We start from the raw sequence: 19051 nt of genomic DNA, 5'->3' as shown, positions 1-19051 counted from the left end.
TGGCAGGGACCTCAGTATTTAAGGCATCATCTGCCATTTCCGGGCATGGGCGGAGGAGGAAGGTGGATCTGGAGCAGAGGGGGACTCAATGCCAGGCACTCTGGTATGGGATGTGTGTCCCAAGTGGCAGCTGAACCCACTGCACCACAATGCCCCCTGTTTCCTCTCTTTGATAGTTGAGAACATGGGATGTACAGGAAGTCAGACTAGTGTGGAGGAGGGGGAGCTGGCATCTTGAGTGCTGAGGGCACACGAGCGTGGGGCAGCCTGGGCAAAGATGAAGGTGGCCTCAGGCGGCCAGTCTGAGATGGACCATGAGCATCTGCCCTCACATCTGAGGACAGAACCCTCCTTCTTGTGGCATTGCACCTGGTGACCCCCTGTCCCTTAGAGACTGGCTCCTCGGGGTGCCGGGTCCTCCTCCATATGCCTGAGGGCTGCATTCCTCTAGAGGGCAACAGCCTGGGGCACAGAGCTGGAAAGCACATGTGTGAGGCCAGGGGTTGCCAGGGACCTGGTCGTATCCCCTAGTCCCAGGGCAGCACCGGGGACCCCAGGGGCAGGAGCAAGCTCACTGCTCACCAACCCCTGCCTGGCACAGTGCTAAGGCAAGCGGAGGCCTGTGGCCTGCGCTCCTGAGTGGGCTCCTGTTGTCTGGAGGGGCCGTGGAGGGCTCTCCAAAGGGAGCAGAGCCTGTGGGGGTGTGGCTGCTCGGGCGGTCGTGTTCCTTTGGACCAGGGAATCCCAGGTGTCATTCTGGTAACAACTCCCGGACATGCTCCATGGGACTTGGGGCCCTTCTAGAAGTTTCCGACCCATATTCTGCGGTCATGCAGGTGACGAGGCATCGCGCCAGGTGCAGAGGCTTCGGGACTGAGTGGCTCCTGCTGCCCCCACTTCCCCTTCCTGGGAGTGATGGCCGCTCCCTTTGGGGTTCCAGAAAGGAACCAGACAGAAAACAGTCCCCGGGGGTTGAGGCTGTCTCCACTCTTTTTTTTTTTTTTGACAGGCAGAGTGGACAGTGAGAGAGAGAGAGAGACAGAGAGAAAGGTCTTCCTTTTGCCGTTGGTTCACCCTCCAATGGTTGCCGTGGCTGGCACACCACGCTGATCTGAAGCCAGGAGCCAGGTGCTTTTCCTGGTCTCCCATGCGGGTGCAGGGCCCAAGGACTTGGGCCATCCTCCTCTGCACTCCTGGGCCATAGCAGAGAGCTGGCCTGGAAGAGGGGCAACCAGGACAGAATCCGGCGCCCCGATCAGGACTAGAACCTGGTGTGCCGGCACCGCAAGGCAGAGGATTAGCCTAGTGAGCCACGGCGCCGGCTGCCTCCACTCTTTCTAAGGGACTGCCAGTGAGGCCCTGGGATCCTGGTCTCCAAGCTGCTTCCTGCTCCCAAACCTTCCCCAGTGCTCTTGCCTGCCTGGGGCCAGCGAGACAGGGCAATGGCCTGAGCCAGGGCCGGTGGGACCTGAGGATGTGGGAGGCCCTGTGAGAGGAGAGGGTGGCAGCCTCAGCCCTCACACCAGAGCCCTTTCCTCCTCTGGGTTTCCCCTCCTCCCTGCCATCTTGGACCCCATGGAGGACAGCTGGACCTGTGGGAATATTCTGGGATGGCTAAGAGATTCCTTTAGGAAGGCTAGGATCTAGCAGTGTTGGCTGACTCTCCACAGTCTGAGTCACTCTTGTCAAAGGAACGGAATGCGTTGCCCTCCTGAGTGTGTCTAGGAGACCAGACTGTCTCCTGACACACTCCAGAGACAGGGTTGCCCCAAGGGCCCAGGAGCCTCTCGAGAGAGCAGAACGTGGAATGTCTCCCAGCAGTGGAGTGGAGGCAGAAGGGACAGGGAGGGGCTGGGGTGTCACCAGGGGACTTCTGCATTCCACCGTCGCGGCGCTGGGGTGGGGACGCAGCCTCTAATTCCACTTGGATCTCTGTGCCCTGGTGACCGCGTCCACAGAGCATGCGGTGGCGCGCTGGCACCAGGAGTCCCTGGGTTCACGCATCGCTGCGCGCCTGCCACACCAGGAAGGCCGGGCTCCCGGCTCCGGGAATCGCTGTGCGGTGCGCCCTGCGAGGGTTCCCGCCTGGAGACAGGCAAGAGCGCACGTGCAAGCACCCGAGGCCGCTCGGCGGAAAAGAGCCAGCGAGCTGAGGCCGCGGCCGGGGGGCGTGGGGGTGAGCCGGCCGTCTCTGTCTACCGCAGCCGCTGGCTGGCTGGCTGAGGTCGATACCAAAGGGCGGAGCTGGGCCACTGCTGCAGGTGGCGTCTCATTCCCGGGGGCGCTGTGGCGCGCGGGTCCAGGTACCAGAGCTGGGTGAGGACCCGCGGGTGGGAATGCACCAGAAGTTGGGGCCCTGGCGGGCCGTCTGCTCAATTCCTTCTCTCCCTCCCTCCACCGCGTTTCGTGGGCGTTACCCAAGCGCCAGGCGGCGCCGAGTGCTGGGGTACGAAGGGAAATGCCACGGACACAGTGATTCCAGGCGAGGCGTGGGGACGCATAAATAACTGTATGGCGTGGGAAGGGACGCGCTAGGGGGAGTTGGTGGGGGTGCACCCAAGCTGGCCTGGGAGGGGGCGGTCAGGGAAAGCTTCTGGAGTCGATGAAGATAAATCAGGGCATTCGGGGCTTGGAGAATGAGTGTGTGTGCTGGGCGTCTGCAGGCGAGGCAAAGCAGGGCCATTGGCGGCTCGGTGAGAGCAGGAGCGGCTCTGATACTGTGAGAAAGATGTGGTCACCAGAGCCCCGGGAACTCTGCAGGCCTCTGGCCTCTGGCCTGGTGCTGCTCTGAGGGGTCTTAACTGTTGGTGGTGGTGGGGGGAGGCGGGCCTTGCCTTCAGCCCCGCGGTCAAGGTAGGGACATGCTGAGGGCTGGACACAAGCTGGGCTGCAGCCACCTTCTCCAAAAGCTCCCTCAGGCCAGCTGCTGGTTTCTTGACCTCCTGCCGTGCAGGCCGCCTAGAGGTTCTGGGCCAAGCTCTTCAGTCCTGGCCAAGCCCGTTACCCAGCTTGTGCCCCACCATCAGGACCCCTGGGGTTCACCCTGGACCATGGGGACCCAACAGTCTCTCCTCCAGATGCAGTGGCTTCCTCTACTCACAACAGCATTTACTGAGCTCCTACTGAAGACAGAACAGTTTTCTTTTTTCTTCTTCTTTTTTTTTTTTTTTTTTTAAGATTTATTTATTTGAAAGAGTTACAGAGGCAGAGAGAGGTGTTTCATCCACTGGTTCACTTCCCAAATGGCTGCAATGGTCAGAGCTGGGCTGATCTGAAGCCAGGAGCCTCCTCTGGGTCCCCTATGTGGGTTCAGGGAGGGGCCCAAGCATCTAGCCCATCTTCTACTGCTTTCCCAGGCCATAGCAAAAAGCTGGATGGTAAGTGGAGCAGCTAAAACTTGAACTGGTGCCCACATGGGATGCCAGTGCCACAGGTGGCAATTTAACCTGCTACGCCACAGTGCTGGCAGGGTAGTGACAGATTATCCTTTGTTTAAGAATGGGAATCTGGCTCAGAGTTAAATCTCTTAGTCCTAGATGTTGGTGTCAGCTAGGCTGAGAACCCTGCTGGGAGCTGGTACCCTTGGGGCTACTGGTCTACCTCCAGACTGCAGTATGGACTGAAAATCCTTGATGTGCTTGTGCCCCAGTGGCTGAGCTCCTACTGGATGGATGCAGAGAAACTGGTTCCATACAGAGGTACTGGGGGTAGTTTGGGAAACTGCAGAGAAAGCAGGATGCCCTTCCTTCCAGCCCCCCAAAGCACAGAGCCCAGGGGAGCTCAGTGGCCACCTTTGGTCTGGGAAATGAAGCAGACGTCTGAGCTGCGGTCCTGGCTTCCTGGAGTACAGCCACCCATGATTACCCAGGGAAGGATCTCCTCTCCTGGAAAACTCTGGGGAGGTCAAGTTGACCACCCAGCACCCCTCTTCCCTCCACCAGCACTGTTGGTCCGCTCTCCTTCCCACGGAAGGCAGTGTGGCTGCCCGGCAGCACCCAGATCCTGGGAGCTCGGAACTCCTGTGAATGCCACTGCTCCCCACAGTCAAGCAGTGGGAGTGGCATTAAGCTGGAGAAAATCTGACTGGGTACACCTGTGTGCTAATCCCTGGGGCGCACCTCTCCAACACTGTGATTGTCATTGGCCCTCCCACCTCTAACAGGGCAGCCAATGCAGGATCCTGCTTCCTAGCAGAGATAGGGAGACACAGCCTCAGGCATTAGGGGTGGGGAATGCTTAGAGAGCTTAGGCAGTTCTGTTAAAGTCTCTTGCCACGACAGGAAGCCAACAACAGGCTTCTGGGGAACCAGCGGCTCTCAGGATTGGATGCACAGGGCTGAGAGGGGGAAGGAAAGGAAGCAGAGGCTCTCCTGGGCACTGGAAACATGGCTCTGAGAGCTGCCACCCAGCACACAATGCTTGCACTCGATCTGATCCCCGTATTAAAATGGCAGTTTATTTACAAGTATCTGTACAGTTTGAGTGACAAGTCAGGACCTCACAGAAACAAACAAAAAAAAGCATTCTTTTTGAAGGGAAGTTGCAACATTCTGTGCCTGTCAGAAGCAAGACAAACAGACCTGTATACACCATGAGCTAGGCACACAGACGCCGGCCTCTTTGATTCTTGGAACTGAAAAATGTATAAGCAAGCTTGGGTGTGGTACCCTTCAGCACTGAAACCACGCGGGGAGGAGGGCACACAAGAAATACTGGGAAGCACCAGGAAGTGTGAGCCAGTGGGACAAAGCCAGTGTCTCTCTTGTGCCTGGCCAAGATCCTGGGGCACAGGCCCTGCCCTGGCTGAGACTGGAGACAAGTCCTTAGTCTTGACCCCAATCCTCAAGTGGGCTATGCAGGCGCTAAGTTAACTTCCCGTCGTCTTTGGGTGGCTTCTCTCCCTGCTGTGTGCTTCGGCATCTCAGGACACAGCTCTCAGCAGCTGCGTGTGGGGAGGTAGTGGCAAAGTGGCTACAGTGTGATGCAGTTTGAATAAAAATTTTATTACACAGCCATAATGTAATTGACACTTCTCCAAATCCAAATGATACTAAATACAGATCTACATGATGGGTCAGAGTGATTCCAGCAAATTATATGGATTCTATCATTTTACGTCTTTTAAAACCAGAAAGGAAAAAAAAAAAAAAGTCCAAGTTCATCATGATGGGAGAGGTCCTGGCAGCTCCAGGACTGGGCCGGAGGAGTCCCGGCAATGTTTAACAGTCTGTGATTCCACATTTACACAATGGTCTGTAAAGAGTTTCGGTCAATGGACTCTTCAAGTAAATATGATTTTAATGAGTCCATTACCACTCCTTCGCCCAACCGAACTGTGTCACAGCCACCACATAGCTGTGTTACAGTCATGTTTATCAACTTTACACAGTCACAACACTTCTTTAAAACCATCCATTACTGTTTGCAAAATTAAAAAAAAAAATGTAAACTAAGTTAAAGCAATACCAAGGCTCTGCTAAATCCAGAAGAGTCACTTAAGTTCATTTTTATGTTAAAATACAAATTAACTCCGTGATTTCCCTTCATCCCCTTCCCTTCCTGCTTTATACAAAAGTAGGGTGAAGAAGTACAGAGCTGAGCTTCTAGATGCCCCTGCCTCGTGTGGAAGTTGGCAGCTCTCAGCTTTTCTTCAGCTTAGTTCTTGGTATATATAGTCAGCTGGACTTTGTTCTGGAAAGATTTGTTAAATGCCACTTTTATTTACAGTTGGAGCTTTACACCTGAGAATGATTATCGAGCAGTCAGCTTATCTCTTTTCAAACAGTTCATAAAGACATACACACCTCTTCTGGCTTCACCCTAGCTGCACAGTCACATGTACACCCCCCATAGCTGTACGTAGACACACACGCAAACGGCACATGCTGACAACATCTGCGACCGAAATCTCTGTGTGTTCGCTCTCCACATTCGTGTTGAATAATTTCTCTTAAAAACAAAATGTCATTCTTGCCAAAACAGCAAAACAGAATCACTAGGAAGAGACAGGTACAGTGAGTGGGGGAAAAAAAAAAAAAAAAAAAAAAAAAACACAAAAAAACACACTGTCTGTTCAGCCAAGAAGCTGCGGGCTGCACCCAGGGGATGAGCAAGGCTCTGTTACTGCCCTCCCACCTGCCGGGACACAGCCTGCAGGGCAGGGGGCTGGGGGTGATGAGGGGGAGAGGCGGGGAGGGAAGTTACACAGCTACAGCAGGCAGGCCTGTTTAGTAAGAAGAATCACATTTAATGAGTTTCTTTCTTGCGGTTTCAGATGCTCAAGTACAGCTGAAAAAAATCTGAAACAGCTATAGACCCATGACAGACTGATACAAAGAGTACTGCATTTTAAAAAAATGATAAAAAAATCCACACACTTACACACACATACACACACACACACTCTCTCTCTCTCTCAAATTAGACCCCCCTCCCTCCCCACAAATGTACACTTTTTTGGAAACTAAATTGGTTTTGAAAACCCCTCTTCCATACAGATGGGAAGAGGAGAAAGGAGAGGCGAGAGGGCGGAGGACTGCAGGTGCCCAATCCCCACACCCTCCACGAGGGTCAGGTGCCAAATGTTCAATGGTTGGGTCCGAGGCGGCAGAAGAGAGCGCCCCGTGTTGCTGATATGGCCTCCACGGGCTCCAGCAAACTCCCAGCTCCATGGTAATACTGAATGCGTGCAGAGTGGCCAATGAACTGTGCTGGTTTAAAAAAAAAAAAAGGAAAAAGGCAAACACAAATCTAAAGCCATGGAAAAAGCTCCAGAGAGCCCAGCTCCACGCTGGGCGGGGTCCGGGGTGGCGGAGATGGTGCAGACAAAGGAGGTCTATACAGCGAACGGTTTATATTACAGACGACTGGCAGTTTAGAGTCTCTTCCCAGTTCCACTGCTGCTCCAGCCCAAAGAGGGCAAACCAAAGGAAAAGAGGAAAGGCGGGGCACAGTGCTGGGGCATGCAGGGCTGGCGGCAGCAGGCTGGGTGCGCTCAAATAAGCCCCCGTCGTTTTTTGTAGTCTTCCAAGTTCAGAGATCTCCTTGGAGCCCCATCCTTGGCTGGCGGAGCCTTGGAGGTGATGGCTAGCGCCTTGGACTCTGTGGGAAGGAACGGCAGATTGGCACGTGAAGCTCCCAGCCTGTGCGGCACAGCCCGCCCGCCCCTGCCACTAGAGACACTGAGGAGCTGACACCCCCGCTCCTCACTAACATCAGGCCCCCTTGCTGGCCAAGGGCACCGTGGCGCCATCTCTGCCCCCATCCTCACGTACCTGAGCTGGGAACCTGCAAATCAATCTTCACATCAAAATCATGTACTTTGAAGAGATCTTCAGAGAGGTCGCTGGCTGATTTAGAATTCAGATCCTTGTCCTTCCCCTGGCCCTGCGACGGGAGGAGGAAAGCCAAGAGTAAAAGCGCCCGCACACGCGGCTCTCAGGCAGCAGGAGCCTCCACTGCCGGGGCTCCAGCTCATTCCGTTCTCCCGCTAAGGCTGACTTCCGGTTCCGGCTCTCCGGGGAGGACGGGAGAGGCCACGGACTCCCAGCTTTCTTCTCTGAAGCCTTTTGTGCTTCAAAGCACAGAGAGGGAAGGCTCAGGGCTAGGAGGGTCTGTAGTAGAAAGGGCGGGTTTAAGACCACAGGCCTCAGCTAAACCCAGATTATGAGAATTCCTGGAACAGCAGGGGTTTGCTTTGGCAGAAAACTGCAGCTAAACAGGCGGCTCCTCTTGATTTACCAAGTTAACTGTCCAAGAGCTTTTTACTTCTACAGCTGCCTGACGTGTCCTGTCGTCTGCTCTTCCTAACTACCCTTCGGGGCAGGTTACACAGCATTCCCCTCATTTTGCATATGGTCTGGAAGTCAGTTTCCTAAAGACAGTCAAGACCCTAGTATATGGGGGTGTTGGGCTTAGAATTCAGGCTGTCTGACCACATTTGTAAATAATGGGGATGAAGAAAGGACTGCGGGGGTGGGGCGCCCTGTTTCTCCAGGTAGGAAAATCAAACCAGGCAAGGTGCTTGCTGGGGGTCCCGGTGGGCAGTGTGGCCTGCTCAGCAGCCACGGCGGGGGCTGCACTTGCCTTGGTCATTTCCTTTGGGGCATCGGGTAACACTCCAGAACCATATTTTGCATTCAGCTGGGCCAAGATGGCAGCTTGAACAGCCGGGTCTCTGGACTGAGAAAGGAAATAAGCAATTTTAGAGAGTGTTCATCTCTCACAGAATCCTACTGCCAGGTTTTTTCCGTCTACCACCACTAACATCATAAGCACCACAGTGGGCCCAAAAGCAGCTCAGTGGGGCTCTCCTCAAGCCAGCAAAAAAAAGGCAATTAAGAGCTTTAAAGAAAAAGCCCAGTTCAGCCAGATCCTAGCTAAGTGACACATTACACTGGGCATCCAGTAAGCTATTTAAAAAAAATAGTTCCTTCACTTTCATCTATTTGAAAAGCAGAGTGACACAGAGGGTGGGATGGGGGATGCTCATATCCACCAGTCTTGCTCCCCAGATGGGAGCCGGAACTTAACCCAGGTCTCCTGAGTGGGTGGCAGACACCCGTCTACTTCAGTCATCACTTCTGACCCTGACGTGCACACCAGAAAGAAGCTGGGATTGGGAATGCAGTTGGGACTTGAACCCGGACCCTGATATGGGATGTAGGCATCCCAACCATGAGGCCAAGTGCCATTCCTATAATGCCACAGGTGGAAAATGCTACACCTGACCTGATGTCATGGGTCACAGGTATACACAGGCATACTGAAACTACTGTACAGGATTACCTTCAGGCTATGTGTTAGGTATACTATGAAAGATAAATGAATCTTCTGTTTAGACTTGGGTCTCATTGCCATGAAGTCTATGTCAATTTGCATATCTTCTGAATCTGAAAAAATCTGAAGCATTCCTGGTCCCAAGCATTTTGAAGGGATTCGCAGGCTGAGCTAATGTCTGCACTCTCACCCGACCTCAGCACAAGGGGTTAATCCCTAGGCTTTTACAGATCCATGCCAGGCCTGCACTGCCTATATGCCCTATAGCAAGATAAAAAAGGAAGTGTCCAGACCCAAGAGCTTGAGGAGAGCAAATCCCAGCTAAGAAAACATTATTTTTAACTTCTTTATTAATTTCCTAATGGAATTCACTTTCTGTCCTAGAATCTAGGTCCCAACTCCGCATGTCCTCCTTCGGTACTCACGTTGGAGACGATGGTAGGTTTGCACTGCCGCCTGGTGAAGGGGTCCATCTGCTGGTTTTTCATGTTGTGACTTTCAGCCTGTGACAGAGAGCAGCGTTACGGAACTGCATCTGCTTCTCCTCCTCCCACCCACCGTGGGCCTGCATACAAATAAGTCTTTGCAAGGAACTGGAAACAATCGAAAGCTGTTTCTCATCTTTTCATTTATTTGAAAGGCACAGTGACAGAGAAAGGGTGAGACAGGGAGAGACAAAGAGATCTTCATCCACTTGTTCACTTCCCCAAATGGCCACAATGGCTGGAGCTAGGCCAGTCTGAAGCCAGGAGGCAGGAACTTCTTCCCGGTCTCCCACGTGGGTGCAGGGGCCCAAACACTTGGGCCATCTACTGCTTTCCCAGACCATAGCAGGGACCTGGATTGGAAGAGGAGCAGCTCTCCACATGGGATGCTGGTGGTAGCTTAATCCGCTGAGCCACAACATCAGTCTCTATCACCTTTTTCCCTTCAAGGATTAGCAAAGCAACAACCAAAAGCCAGAGATTGATAAAAATAATACGTGTGGAGTAGAATTTAAGGGTGAGAAGGAGCAAGACAGGAGAGAAGACTTTTCATTATAAATTAAGAGACTCGGAGTGGTGGCAGTGGTGGCATAGTAGTCAGGAAATGTCTTGGGACCCCACCCCCTACATCACAGTGCCTGCGCTGAAGTCCCAGCTTGGCTTCCAATCAATCTGGCTCCCTGCTAATGCACACCCTGGGAGGCAGCAGGTGATGGCCCAAGTACGTGGGTCCCTGCACCCACATGGGAGACCCAGATAGAGTTCCAGGCTCCCTACCTCAGCTGTGTGGGCATTTAGGAAATGAACCAGCAGATAGAAGATCTCTGCCTCTGTTTTTCAAATAGACAGATATTTACAGAAAGAAAGAAAGTACATGTGTGTACATATGCATACAGAGGTTATATATGCTAAGGCATATATGGCAAGATGTACAGAGTTCCTACTGGCCTATTAGAATTTTTTTTCTGTGATGCAGATAAAGGGATCGTACTTACCACCAGGGCCTTCTCAGACTCCACAATGTTCCACTCCCGGTTGCGCTGGTTGATGTAGCTGTGGGGGAAGAGGATGAGTCAGCGGGCAGTAGAGGAGAAAAGGAGCGCTGAGCCCTGGTCCCGGGATCTGCGGAGCAGGGGCAGCACAATGTGCACACGGCCGCAGGCTTGCCGGACAATTCTACCCGAGACCTGGGGGCCACGGACCGGGACCCAACCCGAGCAGGCTGTTACATACCTGATAGCAGAGATGTTCTTGGTCCGCTGGCGGTCCAAGGCCTCTGCTCGCTCCTCCAGCTCGTTCAGCTGGTCCTGGATTTGTTTGGCCTTGTCCTGGTCCCCCAAGTCCTCGGCCATGGCCTGCAGAGACAGAGAGATGCGTCAGCTCTTGGCGATGACCATCTCTCTCTAGGAAGCAGCCCCTGACTTCTAGCACAGACAAGATAGTCTCATGCAATCAACCAATGACAGGAAATGTGAAAGAACAGAAGCAGCACTTTACAAATACGACGTATGGTTTTCATTACAGTCGTAATACTTCCCCCGGTGCAGTGATATCCAACTTTAGCCTTAGAACCTAGACCCCAGATGGCTGAAGCCCCATCACAAGGCTTGCCCTGTCCTCCTGGTATGAGAATGGAAAAGCATTTGCCATGGTGGCGCCACACAATCCCTTTGGTTGGCTCAGACCCAGTGCTGGATTCTGGCCTGGGGTCTGCCTTATTCCACGTGGCGCTAATGTAACTACAAAGAAAGGTGGATGGGACAAAAAGGGGCCCTTTCCACGCACACACAGGAGAAGGGCCGAGAACGCCCGAGCCCAGAGCTCCCTGCCAATCCTGCCACCGGCGACTGGCAGGGGAGAAGTGGGCCTTCCACACCCCTCACGGGACGGGGACAGGGGCTTGAGCACAGGTCCTCACCTTTTCCTTTAGCAGCTGCGTCTTCTTCATAGCATAGTTGGGTGGGGCTTTTCTGAACCTTTCTTTCTCTTTAACAATCTGTGCCAGAGAGGAGACACCCACGGTGAGGAATTGTTAAAGCACTCTGCCCACGGCTAAGTGAGCCCCTTGCGGAGGCCACCAGCTGGCGGAGGGGCTGCTCTTCCTACAGCAGTGCCGCACCCCACGGGGAGGGAGCGTGCTCACTCCGAGGGCCAGAACGCTGCTGCCAGGGGCCCCCAGCTGCTCTGGGCAGCGTGAGGGAGCGTGTGCCCGAGGGCCAGGCGCTGCAAGGCTAGCCAGCGGCCAGGAGAACAGATCAGAACTGTCGGACCAAGCCTAACAGAGCATAGATCCCGGAACCCGGAAGACACGTGAGCTGAGGCGGTCTCATCTGCAGACAGAACGCGCTGAGAAAAGCTGATGGAGTCTAGGAAATCCGGCAACAGCGTCTGTGCTCCCCCATCTTCATGCATAGCTAAAAATACCAAGATACACGGGCAGAAGGAAACCACGTTCTTTTCCGAACACAGGTTCCGGATCAACCCGGGCCCTGGGAGACCAGGTTTCTCACCTCTTCAATGTCCTGATCGTTGAATTTATAATTAAGAGCTTCTTTAATAGATAATTCCTTTTTATTGATCTCATCTAGCGTGGGCAACTGCATGCCGGCAGAGAACATCTGGAGAAAATGCAGTAAATGGTTATCAGCAAGGGGCTGTGGAGAAGCCCCCAGGGCTCGTGAACACCTGCTCGTCACCGCCAGCCACTCACCGCCTCCTTCCATTTCATGAATTCGCTTTCAGTGAATTCTTGGTTTGAGACAAACTCCAGGCGGAATACTCGTTGGTCATTGCCATGCCTACGTAAGAGAGAGTCAGCATCTCTGAGGATGAGCAAGGCAACCTGACCGGATCCTGCGCTACCCTCTTTCTGTGCTTCCCAAGCCCCTGGGAATCATCTAGGAAGATCTGTAAATGTTCTAATGCTCAAGCACCACCCTAGGTCAACTGGGTCAGAATCTCTGAGAGTGAGAAACAGGCAGTGAAATCAAAACTGTAGCAATGGGCCACCACCAGGATGGAGAACCACACAGCTGCTGTTGGAACCAAATGGACCAGGCAGCGCTTTGGAAGTCAACTTACAATAAACTCCATCCAGGCCCACCAGCATCAGGAACAGACAGCATTAGGCAGGGCTCTGAATGACAGGCAAACTACACCCTAGACAGGAAGATGCTGTTCTTCCCACCACTGTGGGGGCAAAGGTCAGCGACTCAGTGCCATGCTCCTAGGAACTCTGCTGGCCATGACCACCCCCACCGGGGACTGGCTCCCATTAAACAGACCAGGGTAGATGGGGATGAAGAGAGCAGGGAGACCAAATCTCTCCCACTCTCTCTTGGTGACTTTCAAAGAAAGAAAGAACGAACTTAAAAAAAAAAAAAAAAAAAAAAAAAAAAGGAAAGAAAAAAGAAGAGCCATGACCCAACAGGTCAAGGATGAAGTTTTAGAGTGACAGGGCTAGGACTGGAAGCAAGCCTCGCGACCACGCTGACTGCGGACGCCCCGCTTGTGTGTCCTACCACTTCACGCACTTGACTTCCCTGGGGGAGAGAATGTCCTACTTTCCCCACAGGCAAGGACAGGACACCAGACACCTCCGAGAGAGGACTCTACACAGGACAGGGAGCCGGGAGAGGGGGGCGGCCCTGCAGGCAGTGCGTGCCAAAAGCGGGGGCCCAGGCTGTCCCCGAGGGGCCTCTTACCGGAGTTGTAGCCCTTTGTTTGTTCTGGTGCCACCCAACTGGTAAACTTTGGCAGTTTCCACGACACCCGTGATCTCAGCGACCTAAGTGACAGGACAGAGAGACCCATTACAGACCAATTCTCCCAGCACCTTCCCTACCATTCTTCCTTTGGTCATTGTTGTGCACCTGTCTGAGCCCGGATGAACAACCTTGTGCCCAGAAGCATGCAGGGCTGCCAGGGGTTCTGGGCACCTTTCAGGTTTAGGATTCAGAGGACACAGCTGCTTTCCCTTCCACTAACTACACCTTACGGGAGGAGCACTCAGGATTTCAGGGGTGAACTCTGCTCAACCAAACGTGAAGACCATGGAGGCCAGTGTGTGCCACCCAGCTTGCTGGGATGTTGCCCTCACACTCATTAAAAGCAGACAACCCAGGAGCTGCCACTGTGGCGTTAGCAGATAAAGCTGCTGCCTATGACACCAGCACTCCATATGGGTGCCGGTTCTTGCCCTGGCTGCTCCGTTTCTTCTTCTTCTTCTTTTTTTTTTTTTTAAAGATTTATTTATTTATTTGAAGGGCAGAGTTATAGGGAGGCAGAGGCAGAGGCAGTGGGGGGGAGAGGAGGGAAGGAGAGGGAGAGAGAAAGAGAGGTCTTCCATCCATTGGTTCACTCCCCCAATGGCTGCAATGGCCAGGGCTGGGCCAATCCGAAGCCAGGAGCTTGGAGCTTCTTCCAGGTCTCCTACCTGGGTGTGGGGACCCTTGGCCCATAGTCTACTGCTTTCCTAGGCCATAGCAAAGAGCTGAATCAGAAAGTGGAGCAGCCAGGACTCCAACCAGCGCCCATATTGGGATGCTGGCACTGCAGGTGGTAGCTTTATCTACTACACCACAGTGCTGGTCCCTACTCCACTTCAGATCCAGCTCCCTCCTGCTAATGGCCTGGGAAAGCAGTAGAAGATGGTCCAAGTGCTTGGGCTCCTGCCAACCACATAGGAGACCTGGGAGAAGCTCTGGGCTCCTGGCTTCCACCTGGCCCAGCCCTGTCCGTTGTCATTTAGGGGAGTGAACCAAATAAATAAATTTTTAAACAAAACAAAAAACAGATAGACTGAAACAAAACAAATACAAAATACAAAATATTTTTTTAAAAAGCAAAAAAAAAAAAAAACAAAAACAAAAACAAAAAAAATAGCCATGTTTAGTTAGATCACAGCAGTGCATTAGGCTGTTGCTTTTTGTGTATTTCTGTAGTTGTTAACCTCGATATAACTCCCCGCACTCGGAGTCACTGCACATCACAGGGAAATTTCTCACTCACTTATTGTTCAAATGCATGTTGCCTAACTGCCCACACATACTTCACCAGGTCTCCCTTCTCCCTTTCACAGATAGGGGGCGCAAGCCACCAGTGCCAGCACTGCTCCCTGTTCTCAGGCAGCGCCCCTGTGGCCTGTTTTCTAGACAATGATGGAAGAAGAGTGACAGGTTTGTTCAGCAGCTCCTGCCCCAGCTGAGAAGACATGGTCCATTGTGCCATAAAGAAATACCAACCCGGTACACTGGCTTGCTGTTGTGGTTTCCAATGCCAATCCGTACAAAACACCCCGTGACAGTCTTAGCAAAGAAGGGCATGTGACACCAACGCTCCAGCTTATGCCGTGATAACCGAACCCGATTCAACTCCTCGGGTAAGGAGACTGGCTGTGATTTTGGAGGGATTTCTTCTTTCCTGCGAGGAACAAAGGGGTGGTGGGCAAAGTGTTCATGATAAAAACAGAACGAGACAGATGGACAGCACCAGCAGCTCAGAGCTTCAACTAAAGTAGCTACGGTTCACCTTGGAGGAGGAATGAATGAAGCCCTAGGGAAGAACCACAGCAAATCCATTCCCAACCAGTCGTGCGAGTTATCTAGAATGAGGCAGCCATCCCAGACAGCTGACCAGAGCAGTAACGCCTACGGAAGCTCCAGGCCAACATGAAGTGACGGGCGGTCGGTGGCCACCTGCCAGGCCCAGGATGCAGGAGGCCTACAAAACCAACGGCGGGCATCCTGGGAAGCTCGGCTCAGCAACTGAGGGCGCTAAGCAAGCTGGAGTTCACGGCTGAACCCGCCCATCCAGCCCACTGGACCAAAATGTACGCAGCTTACTCCTCTTCCTCATCAGATGAAGACGTTCGGGACGAGCGGTCTGACTTCTCACTGGACTTGTCATCCTCTTCCTCCTCCTCATCATCAGAGTAGACCTCGCTCGTCTTTAATGGCTGTTTTTTGGCGAGGAGCTCAGCTGGAAAGAAAGGGACAATGTTTACCCAGGTTCTCAACAAGAATGGAACCATCTTTCATCCCTGAAGAAGACCCGGAACGTGGTAGAAGACTCAAATGAACAGCTCTGTCTTCTCTGGACTGCCCAGTGACAACTGGGCTGTTTTTAGGAGGGAATTCACCCAGAGGAAAAGCTCCTATCTTCTGAGAGGTTTTGAGAAAGCTGTGTTTTGATTTTGTGGCATTATTTGTACTAGCAGAAGTGAAAACAACTGAAGTATCCACAAACAGGAAAGTGGCTGAATCACTTACAGTAGGTCCACCCAACGGACTGCTACACAGCTATAAGAAGGACAGCCATCGCATCTTCAGCCAGAAAAAATGTGCTAAAGGTTGAGATAAAGTGGTCACTGTCTTAACTGCTCAACCTCCCAGCTCTGGCTAGAAAGCAGACAACATATACACAAATGGGTGGTGCTGTGCTCCAGGGACACTGTACCGACAGAAACCTGCTGCTGCTCCACATGGAGGCTGACGGGCGGGGCCGCTGCTGCAGTGCAGCGAGGTAAGCCGTCACCTGCAATGCTGGCGTCCCATTCGGACACCTGCTGCAGTCCTGCCTGCTCTGTTGCCAACCCAGCTCCCTGCTAATGCATCACAGGTGGGGTTTAACTCACTGTGCCACACTGCCAGCCCTGCAAGTAAGTGACTTTTAACCAGCTTGTGTCACAGTGGGTGAAGCTGCTGCTTGAGTTTCCATGTTCCATACTGGACTGCTACCCCGTGTGCTTCCGATTCCACTCTCTGCTAATGCACATGAGAGGCAGGAGAAGACACCAAGTACATGGGTCCTGCCACTCACGTGGAAGACCCAGATGGAGCTCCTGATTTCTGGCTTTGGCCTGGCCTAGCCTTGGCTGTTATGGCCATTTGGGGAGTGAACCAATAGATGGTAGATCTATCTCTCTGTCATTTCATCTTTCAAATAAATAAATAAATAAATAAATACAATGTCACTTAAAAGACAAATATAAAGGAAGAGAACAGAGCCCTATAGCCATTTGGGGAGTGAACCAGCAGATGGCAGATCTCTCTCTCTCTCTCTCTTCACCTCCTCTTTCAAATAAATAAGTACAATGTCACTTTAAGGACCTTGCAATATGGTCAACTGATTTTCTGGCAAGGGTGCACACCATTCATGGGCAAGCAACAGTGTTCGACAAATGGTGCTGGGAAAACTGGCTATTGGCTATCCATATGGAAAAAATGAAGGTAGGTCTTTACCTTACACCACATACAGAAGGTAACTCAAAGCCCTACATTTGAGAGCTAAATTATAAAATTCTTAGGAAGCTTCACGACATTGTACTTGGCAATGAGTTCTTGAATGACACTAAAAGCACAGGCAACAAAAGAAAAAACACATAGAGTATAGTTCCTTTCTTTTCTTTCTTTCTTTTTCTTTTCTCTCTCTCTCTTTTTTTTTTGACAGGCAGAGTGGACAGTGAGAGAGAGAGACAGAGAGAAAGGTCTTCCTTTTGCCATTGGTTCACTCTCCAATGGCCGCCATGGCTGGCGCGCTGTGGCCAGCGCACTGTGCTGATCCGAAGGCAGGAGCCAAGTGCTTCTCCTGGTCTCCCATGTGGGTGCAGGGCCTAAGCACTTGGGCCATCCTCCACTGCCTTCCTGGGCCACAGCAGAGAGCTGGCCTGGAAGAGGGGCAACCGGGAAAGAATCTGGCACCCCGACCGGGACTAGAACCCGGTGTGCCGGCGCTGCTAGGTGGAGGATTAGCCTATTGAGCCGCGGCGCCGGCCTCAGAGCGTAGTTCCTTAATGTGTGTCAGAGGACACTATCAACAGAGTGAAAAGCCAACCTGAGATGGGAAAATATTTGCAAGTCATAGATCTGGTAAGAGATTAATATGCAGACTATATCAAGAATTCCTGCAACTCAACAACCAGCCCGAAAAATGGGCAAAGGACTTGATCAGACATTTCTTCCAAGATACAGAAATGGCCAATAAACACATAAAAAGATGCTCAACATCACTAATCATTAGGAAAATGCAAATCAAACCATGAGACCATGAGATGCCATGGCCCAGCCATTCGGATGACCATCATCAAGACAAGTAACAGCACTGGGTATCTGGCCTCACAGTGAAGATGCTGGTGTCCCACACCAGAGAACCGGGGTCCAATGCCCAACTCCAGGTCTTCACTCCAGCTTTTTGCTAACTCTGGGAGGCAGCAGTGATGCCTCAAGTAATGGGTTCCCTGCCACCCAAATGAGAGACTAGGATTGAGTTCCAAATCCCAGCACGGCTCCAGTCCCAGCTGTTATGAGCACCAGGGGAATAAACTAGTAACAGGAGCTCTCTTTGTCTGTGTCTCTGGTCCTCTGAAGTACATAAATAATTTTAAAAGTTAAAAAAATCATTCTTAGTTCTAAACACTAAAAAGGCTTAGAAACAGTAGCCAACCCAATACCATGAGCACTCCAGGGTTGTAAACTGTGGTATCAAATTTACGGCCAACTTTCATTGTGGTAAAAGCTAACTTTTCTAATGAAAAAGCAACCAGAGCTCCTTAGAGAAATGGTTGATAGCATGTCTGGAGAGCAAGGCAACGATGAAGGACTGGGGTCTGTAGAAAAGGGAAGTGCAACAGCTGCAGCAGTCAACCCACGATTCAGATACCTGAAACCAACGAACCTTGGTGATGGTCTCTGGCAGTTCCTAAGGAGCTACAGACTCTTTTGAAAACTGGTCAATTAAGAGGAAAATAAAACAAGCATTTTACCTGCCTCTCCTATTCAAAGTGTATCTGAGGATAACTAAATAGCTGCTGAGAAGGGTGTCTTTAGAAGCAGACTGGATAAGAGAGAGAGAGACAGAATTAGAAAAGCACCACTGTGTCACTCCTGGTGAATTAAGTGCTCAGACCACGCCACTGTCCCCCATCCCTAAGCCCTCCAGGCACCCAAGGCTTTGGCCATGTAGTCGGTAAGTTCCTGCTGACCCCACGGTGACACTGCCAGTTCCAAATCTAGGCCTTAAAAGGCACTGTGTGTGTCTGCTGGTCTCAGTGCCACTTCTGCCATCACCACAGGAAGCAGGAAGAGGGACAGGGAGAACAGCCCTGCCCTTAACCTGCCGCTTACAATTAGGCGACCCCAGCCTGAACTGCAGGTGCAGCAGTGGGAACAGGGGTCACTGTGGCACAAGATCACCGACAGAGCTGGCAACTCCACAAAACGATGTGCCAATCAGATGTTGCATATCTCCTGATGGAAAGACATACACCAATACCTAGAAAGTGTCCTTCCCCCACAAAACAAGCAACAAACAAAACAAACCCAATCTGACCACTGCTCTGGCTTTAACTACCAATTTACAATCCATTCAAGGGACTAGAGGGACACAGTCAACACCAAAGGGATGCGCCAGTATTGGTGAGAAACTGCAAGAGAGACGACTCGGCTCCTGTAGCACGTGCGCTGCAGGACAAGGTGGGGAGGGCCACTGCAGCTTAAGTGACCCAGGGGACACACTAACAATCCCGTGTGCACTTACTGAAGAGCCTGAGCTGAACAAATGGTTATGTTTCAAATTTTAAGAAAAATAGAGGCATTTGCACACTGACTAGGTATCTGATACTACGGGATTCACTGTTGCTATTATTTAGGTGTGAATATGGTATCAGCTGGGTTTAAAACAAGAGCTCTTCTTATTTTCACTGATCTTATAAAAAGTTTTATTTTGGGGTTGGAGCTGTGGCATAACAGGTAAAGCCACCGCCTACAGTGCTGGTAGCCCGGTTTGAGTCC

The 19051-nt window shown here is 52.0% G+C and overlaps 1 protein-coding gene across 1 annotated transcript in view; it reads right to left on the bottom strand.

Annotated features, from left to right (window-relative positions):
* Positions 1-4434: 4434 nt before the first annotated feature.
* RTF1 (RTF1 homolog, Paf1/RNA polymerase II complex component) overlaps positions 4435-19051 on the bottom strand; it is a 53630-nt gene continuing 39013 nt past the window's right edge. Inside the window, exons 7-18 of the mRNA XM_002717967.6 lie at positions 15107-15242; positions 14507-14684; positions 12968-13050; positions 11974-12061; positions 11774-11881; positions 11182-11259; positions 10497-10618; positions 10259-10316; positions 9204-9281; positions 8086-8181; positions 7275-7386; positions 4435-7101 (exon numbers count right to left, since the gene is read on the bottom strand). Of these exons, the coding sequence (XP_002718013.1) occupies positions 6995-7101; positions 7275-7386; positions 8086-8181; positions 9204-9281; positions 10259-10316; positions 10497-10618; positions 11182-11259; positions 11774-11881; positions 11974-12061; positions 12968-13050; positions 14507-14684; positions 15107-15242 (1244 nt within the window). The 3' untranslated portion in view covers positions 4435-6994. The remainder of the gene's footprint in view (positions 7102-7274; positions 7387-8085; positions 8182-9203; positions 9282-10258; positions 10317-10496; positions 10619-11181; positions 11260-11773; positions 11882-11973; positions 12062-12967; positions 13051-14506; positions 14685-15106; positions 15243-19051) is intronic.

This window comes from Oryctolagus cuniculus, chromosome 12, assembly GCF_051225735.1.
Source record: "Oryctolagus cuniculus isolate XC-2025 breed Fujian yellow rabbit chromosome 12, ASM5122573v1, whole genome shotgun sequence".
Lineage (NCBI taxonomy): Eukaryota > Metazoa > Chordata > Mammalia > Lagomorpha > Leporidae > Oryctolagus > Oryctolagus cuniculus.
This window is presented reverse-complemented; position numbering and strand designations above follow the sequence as displayed.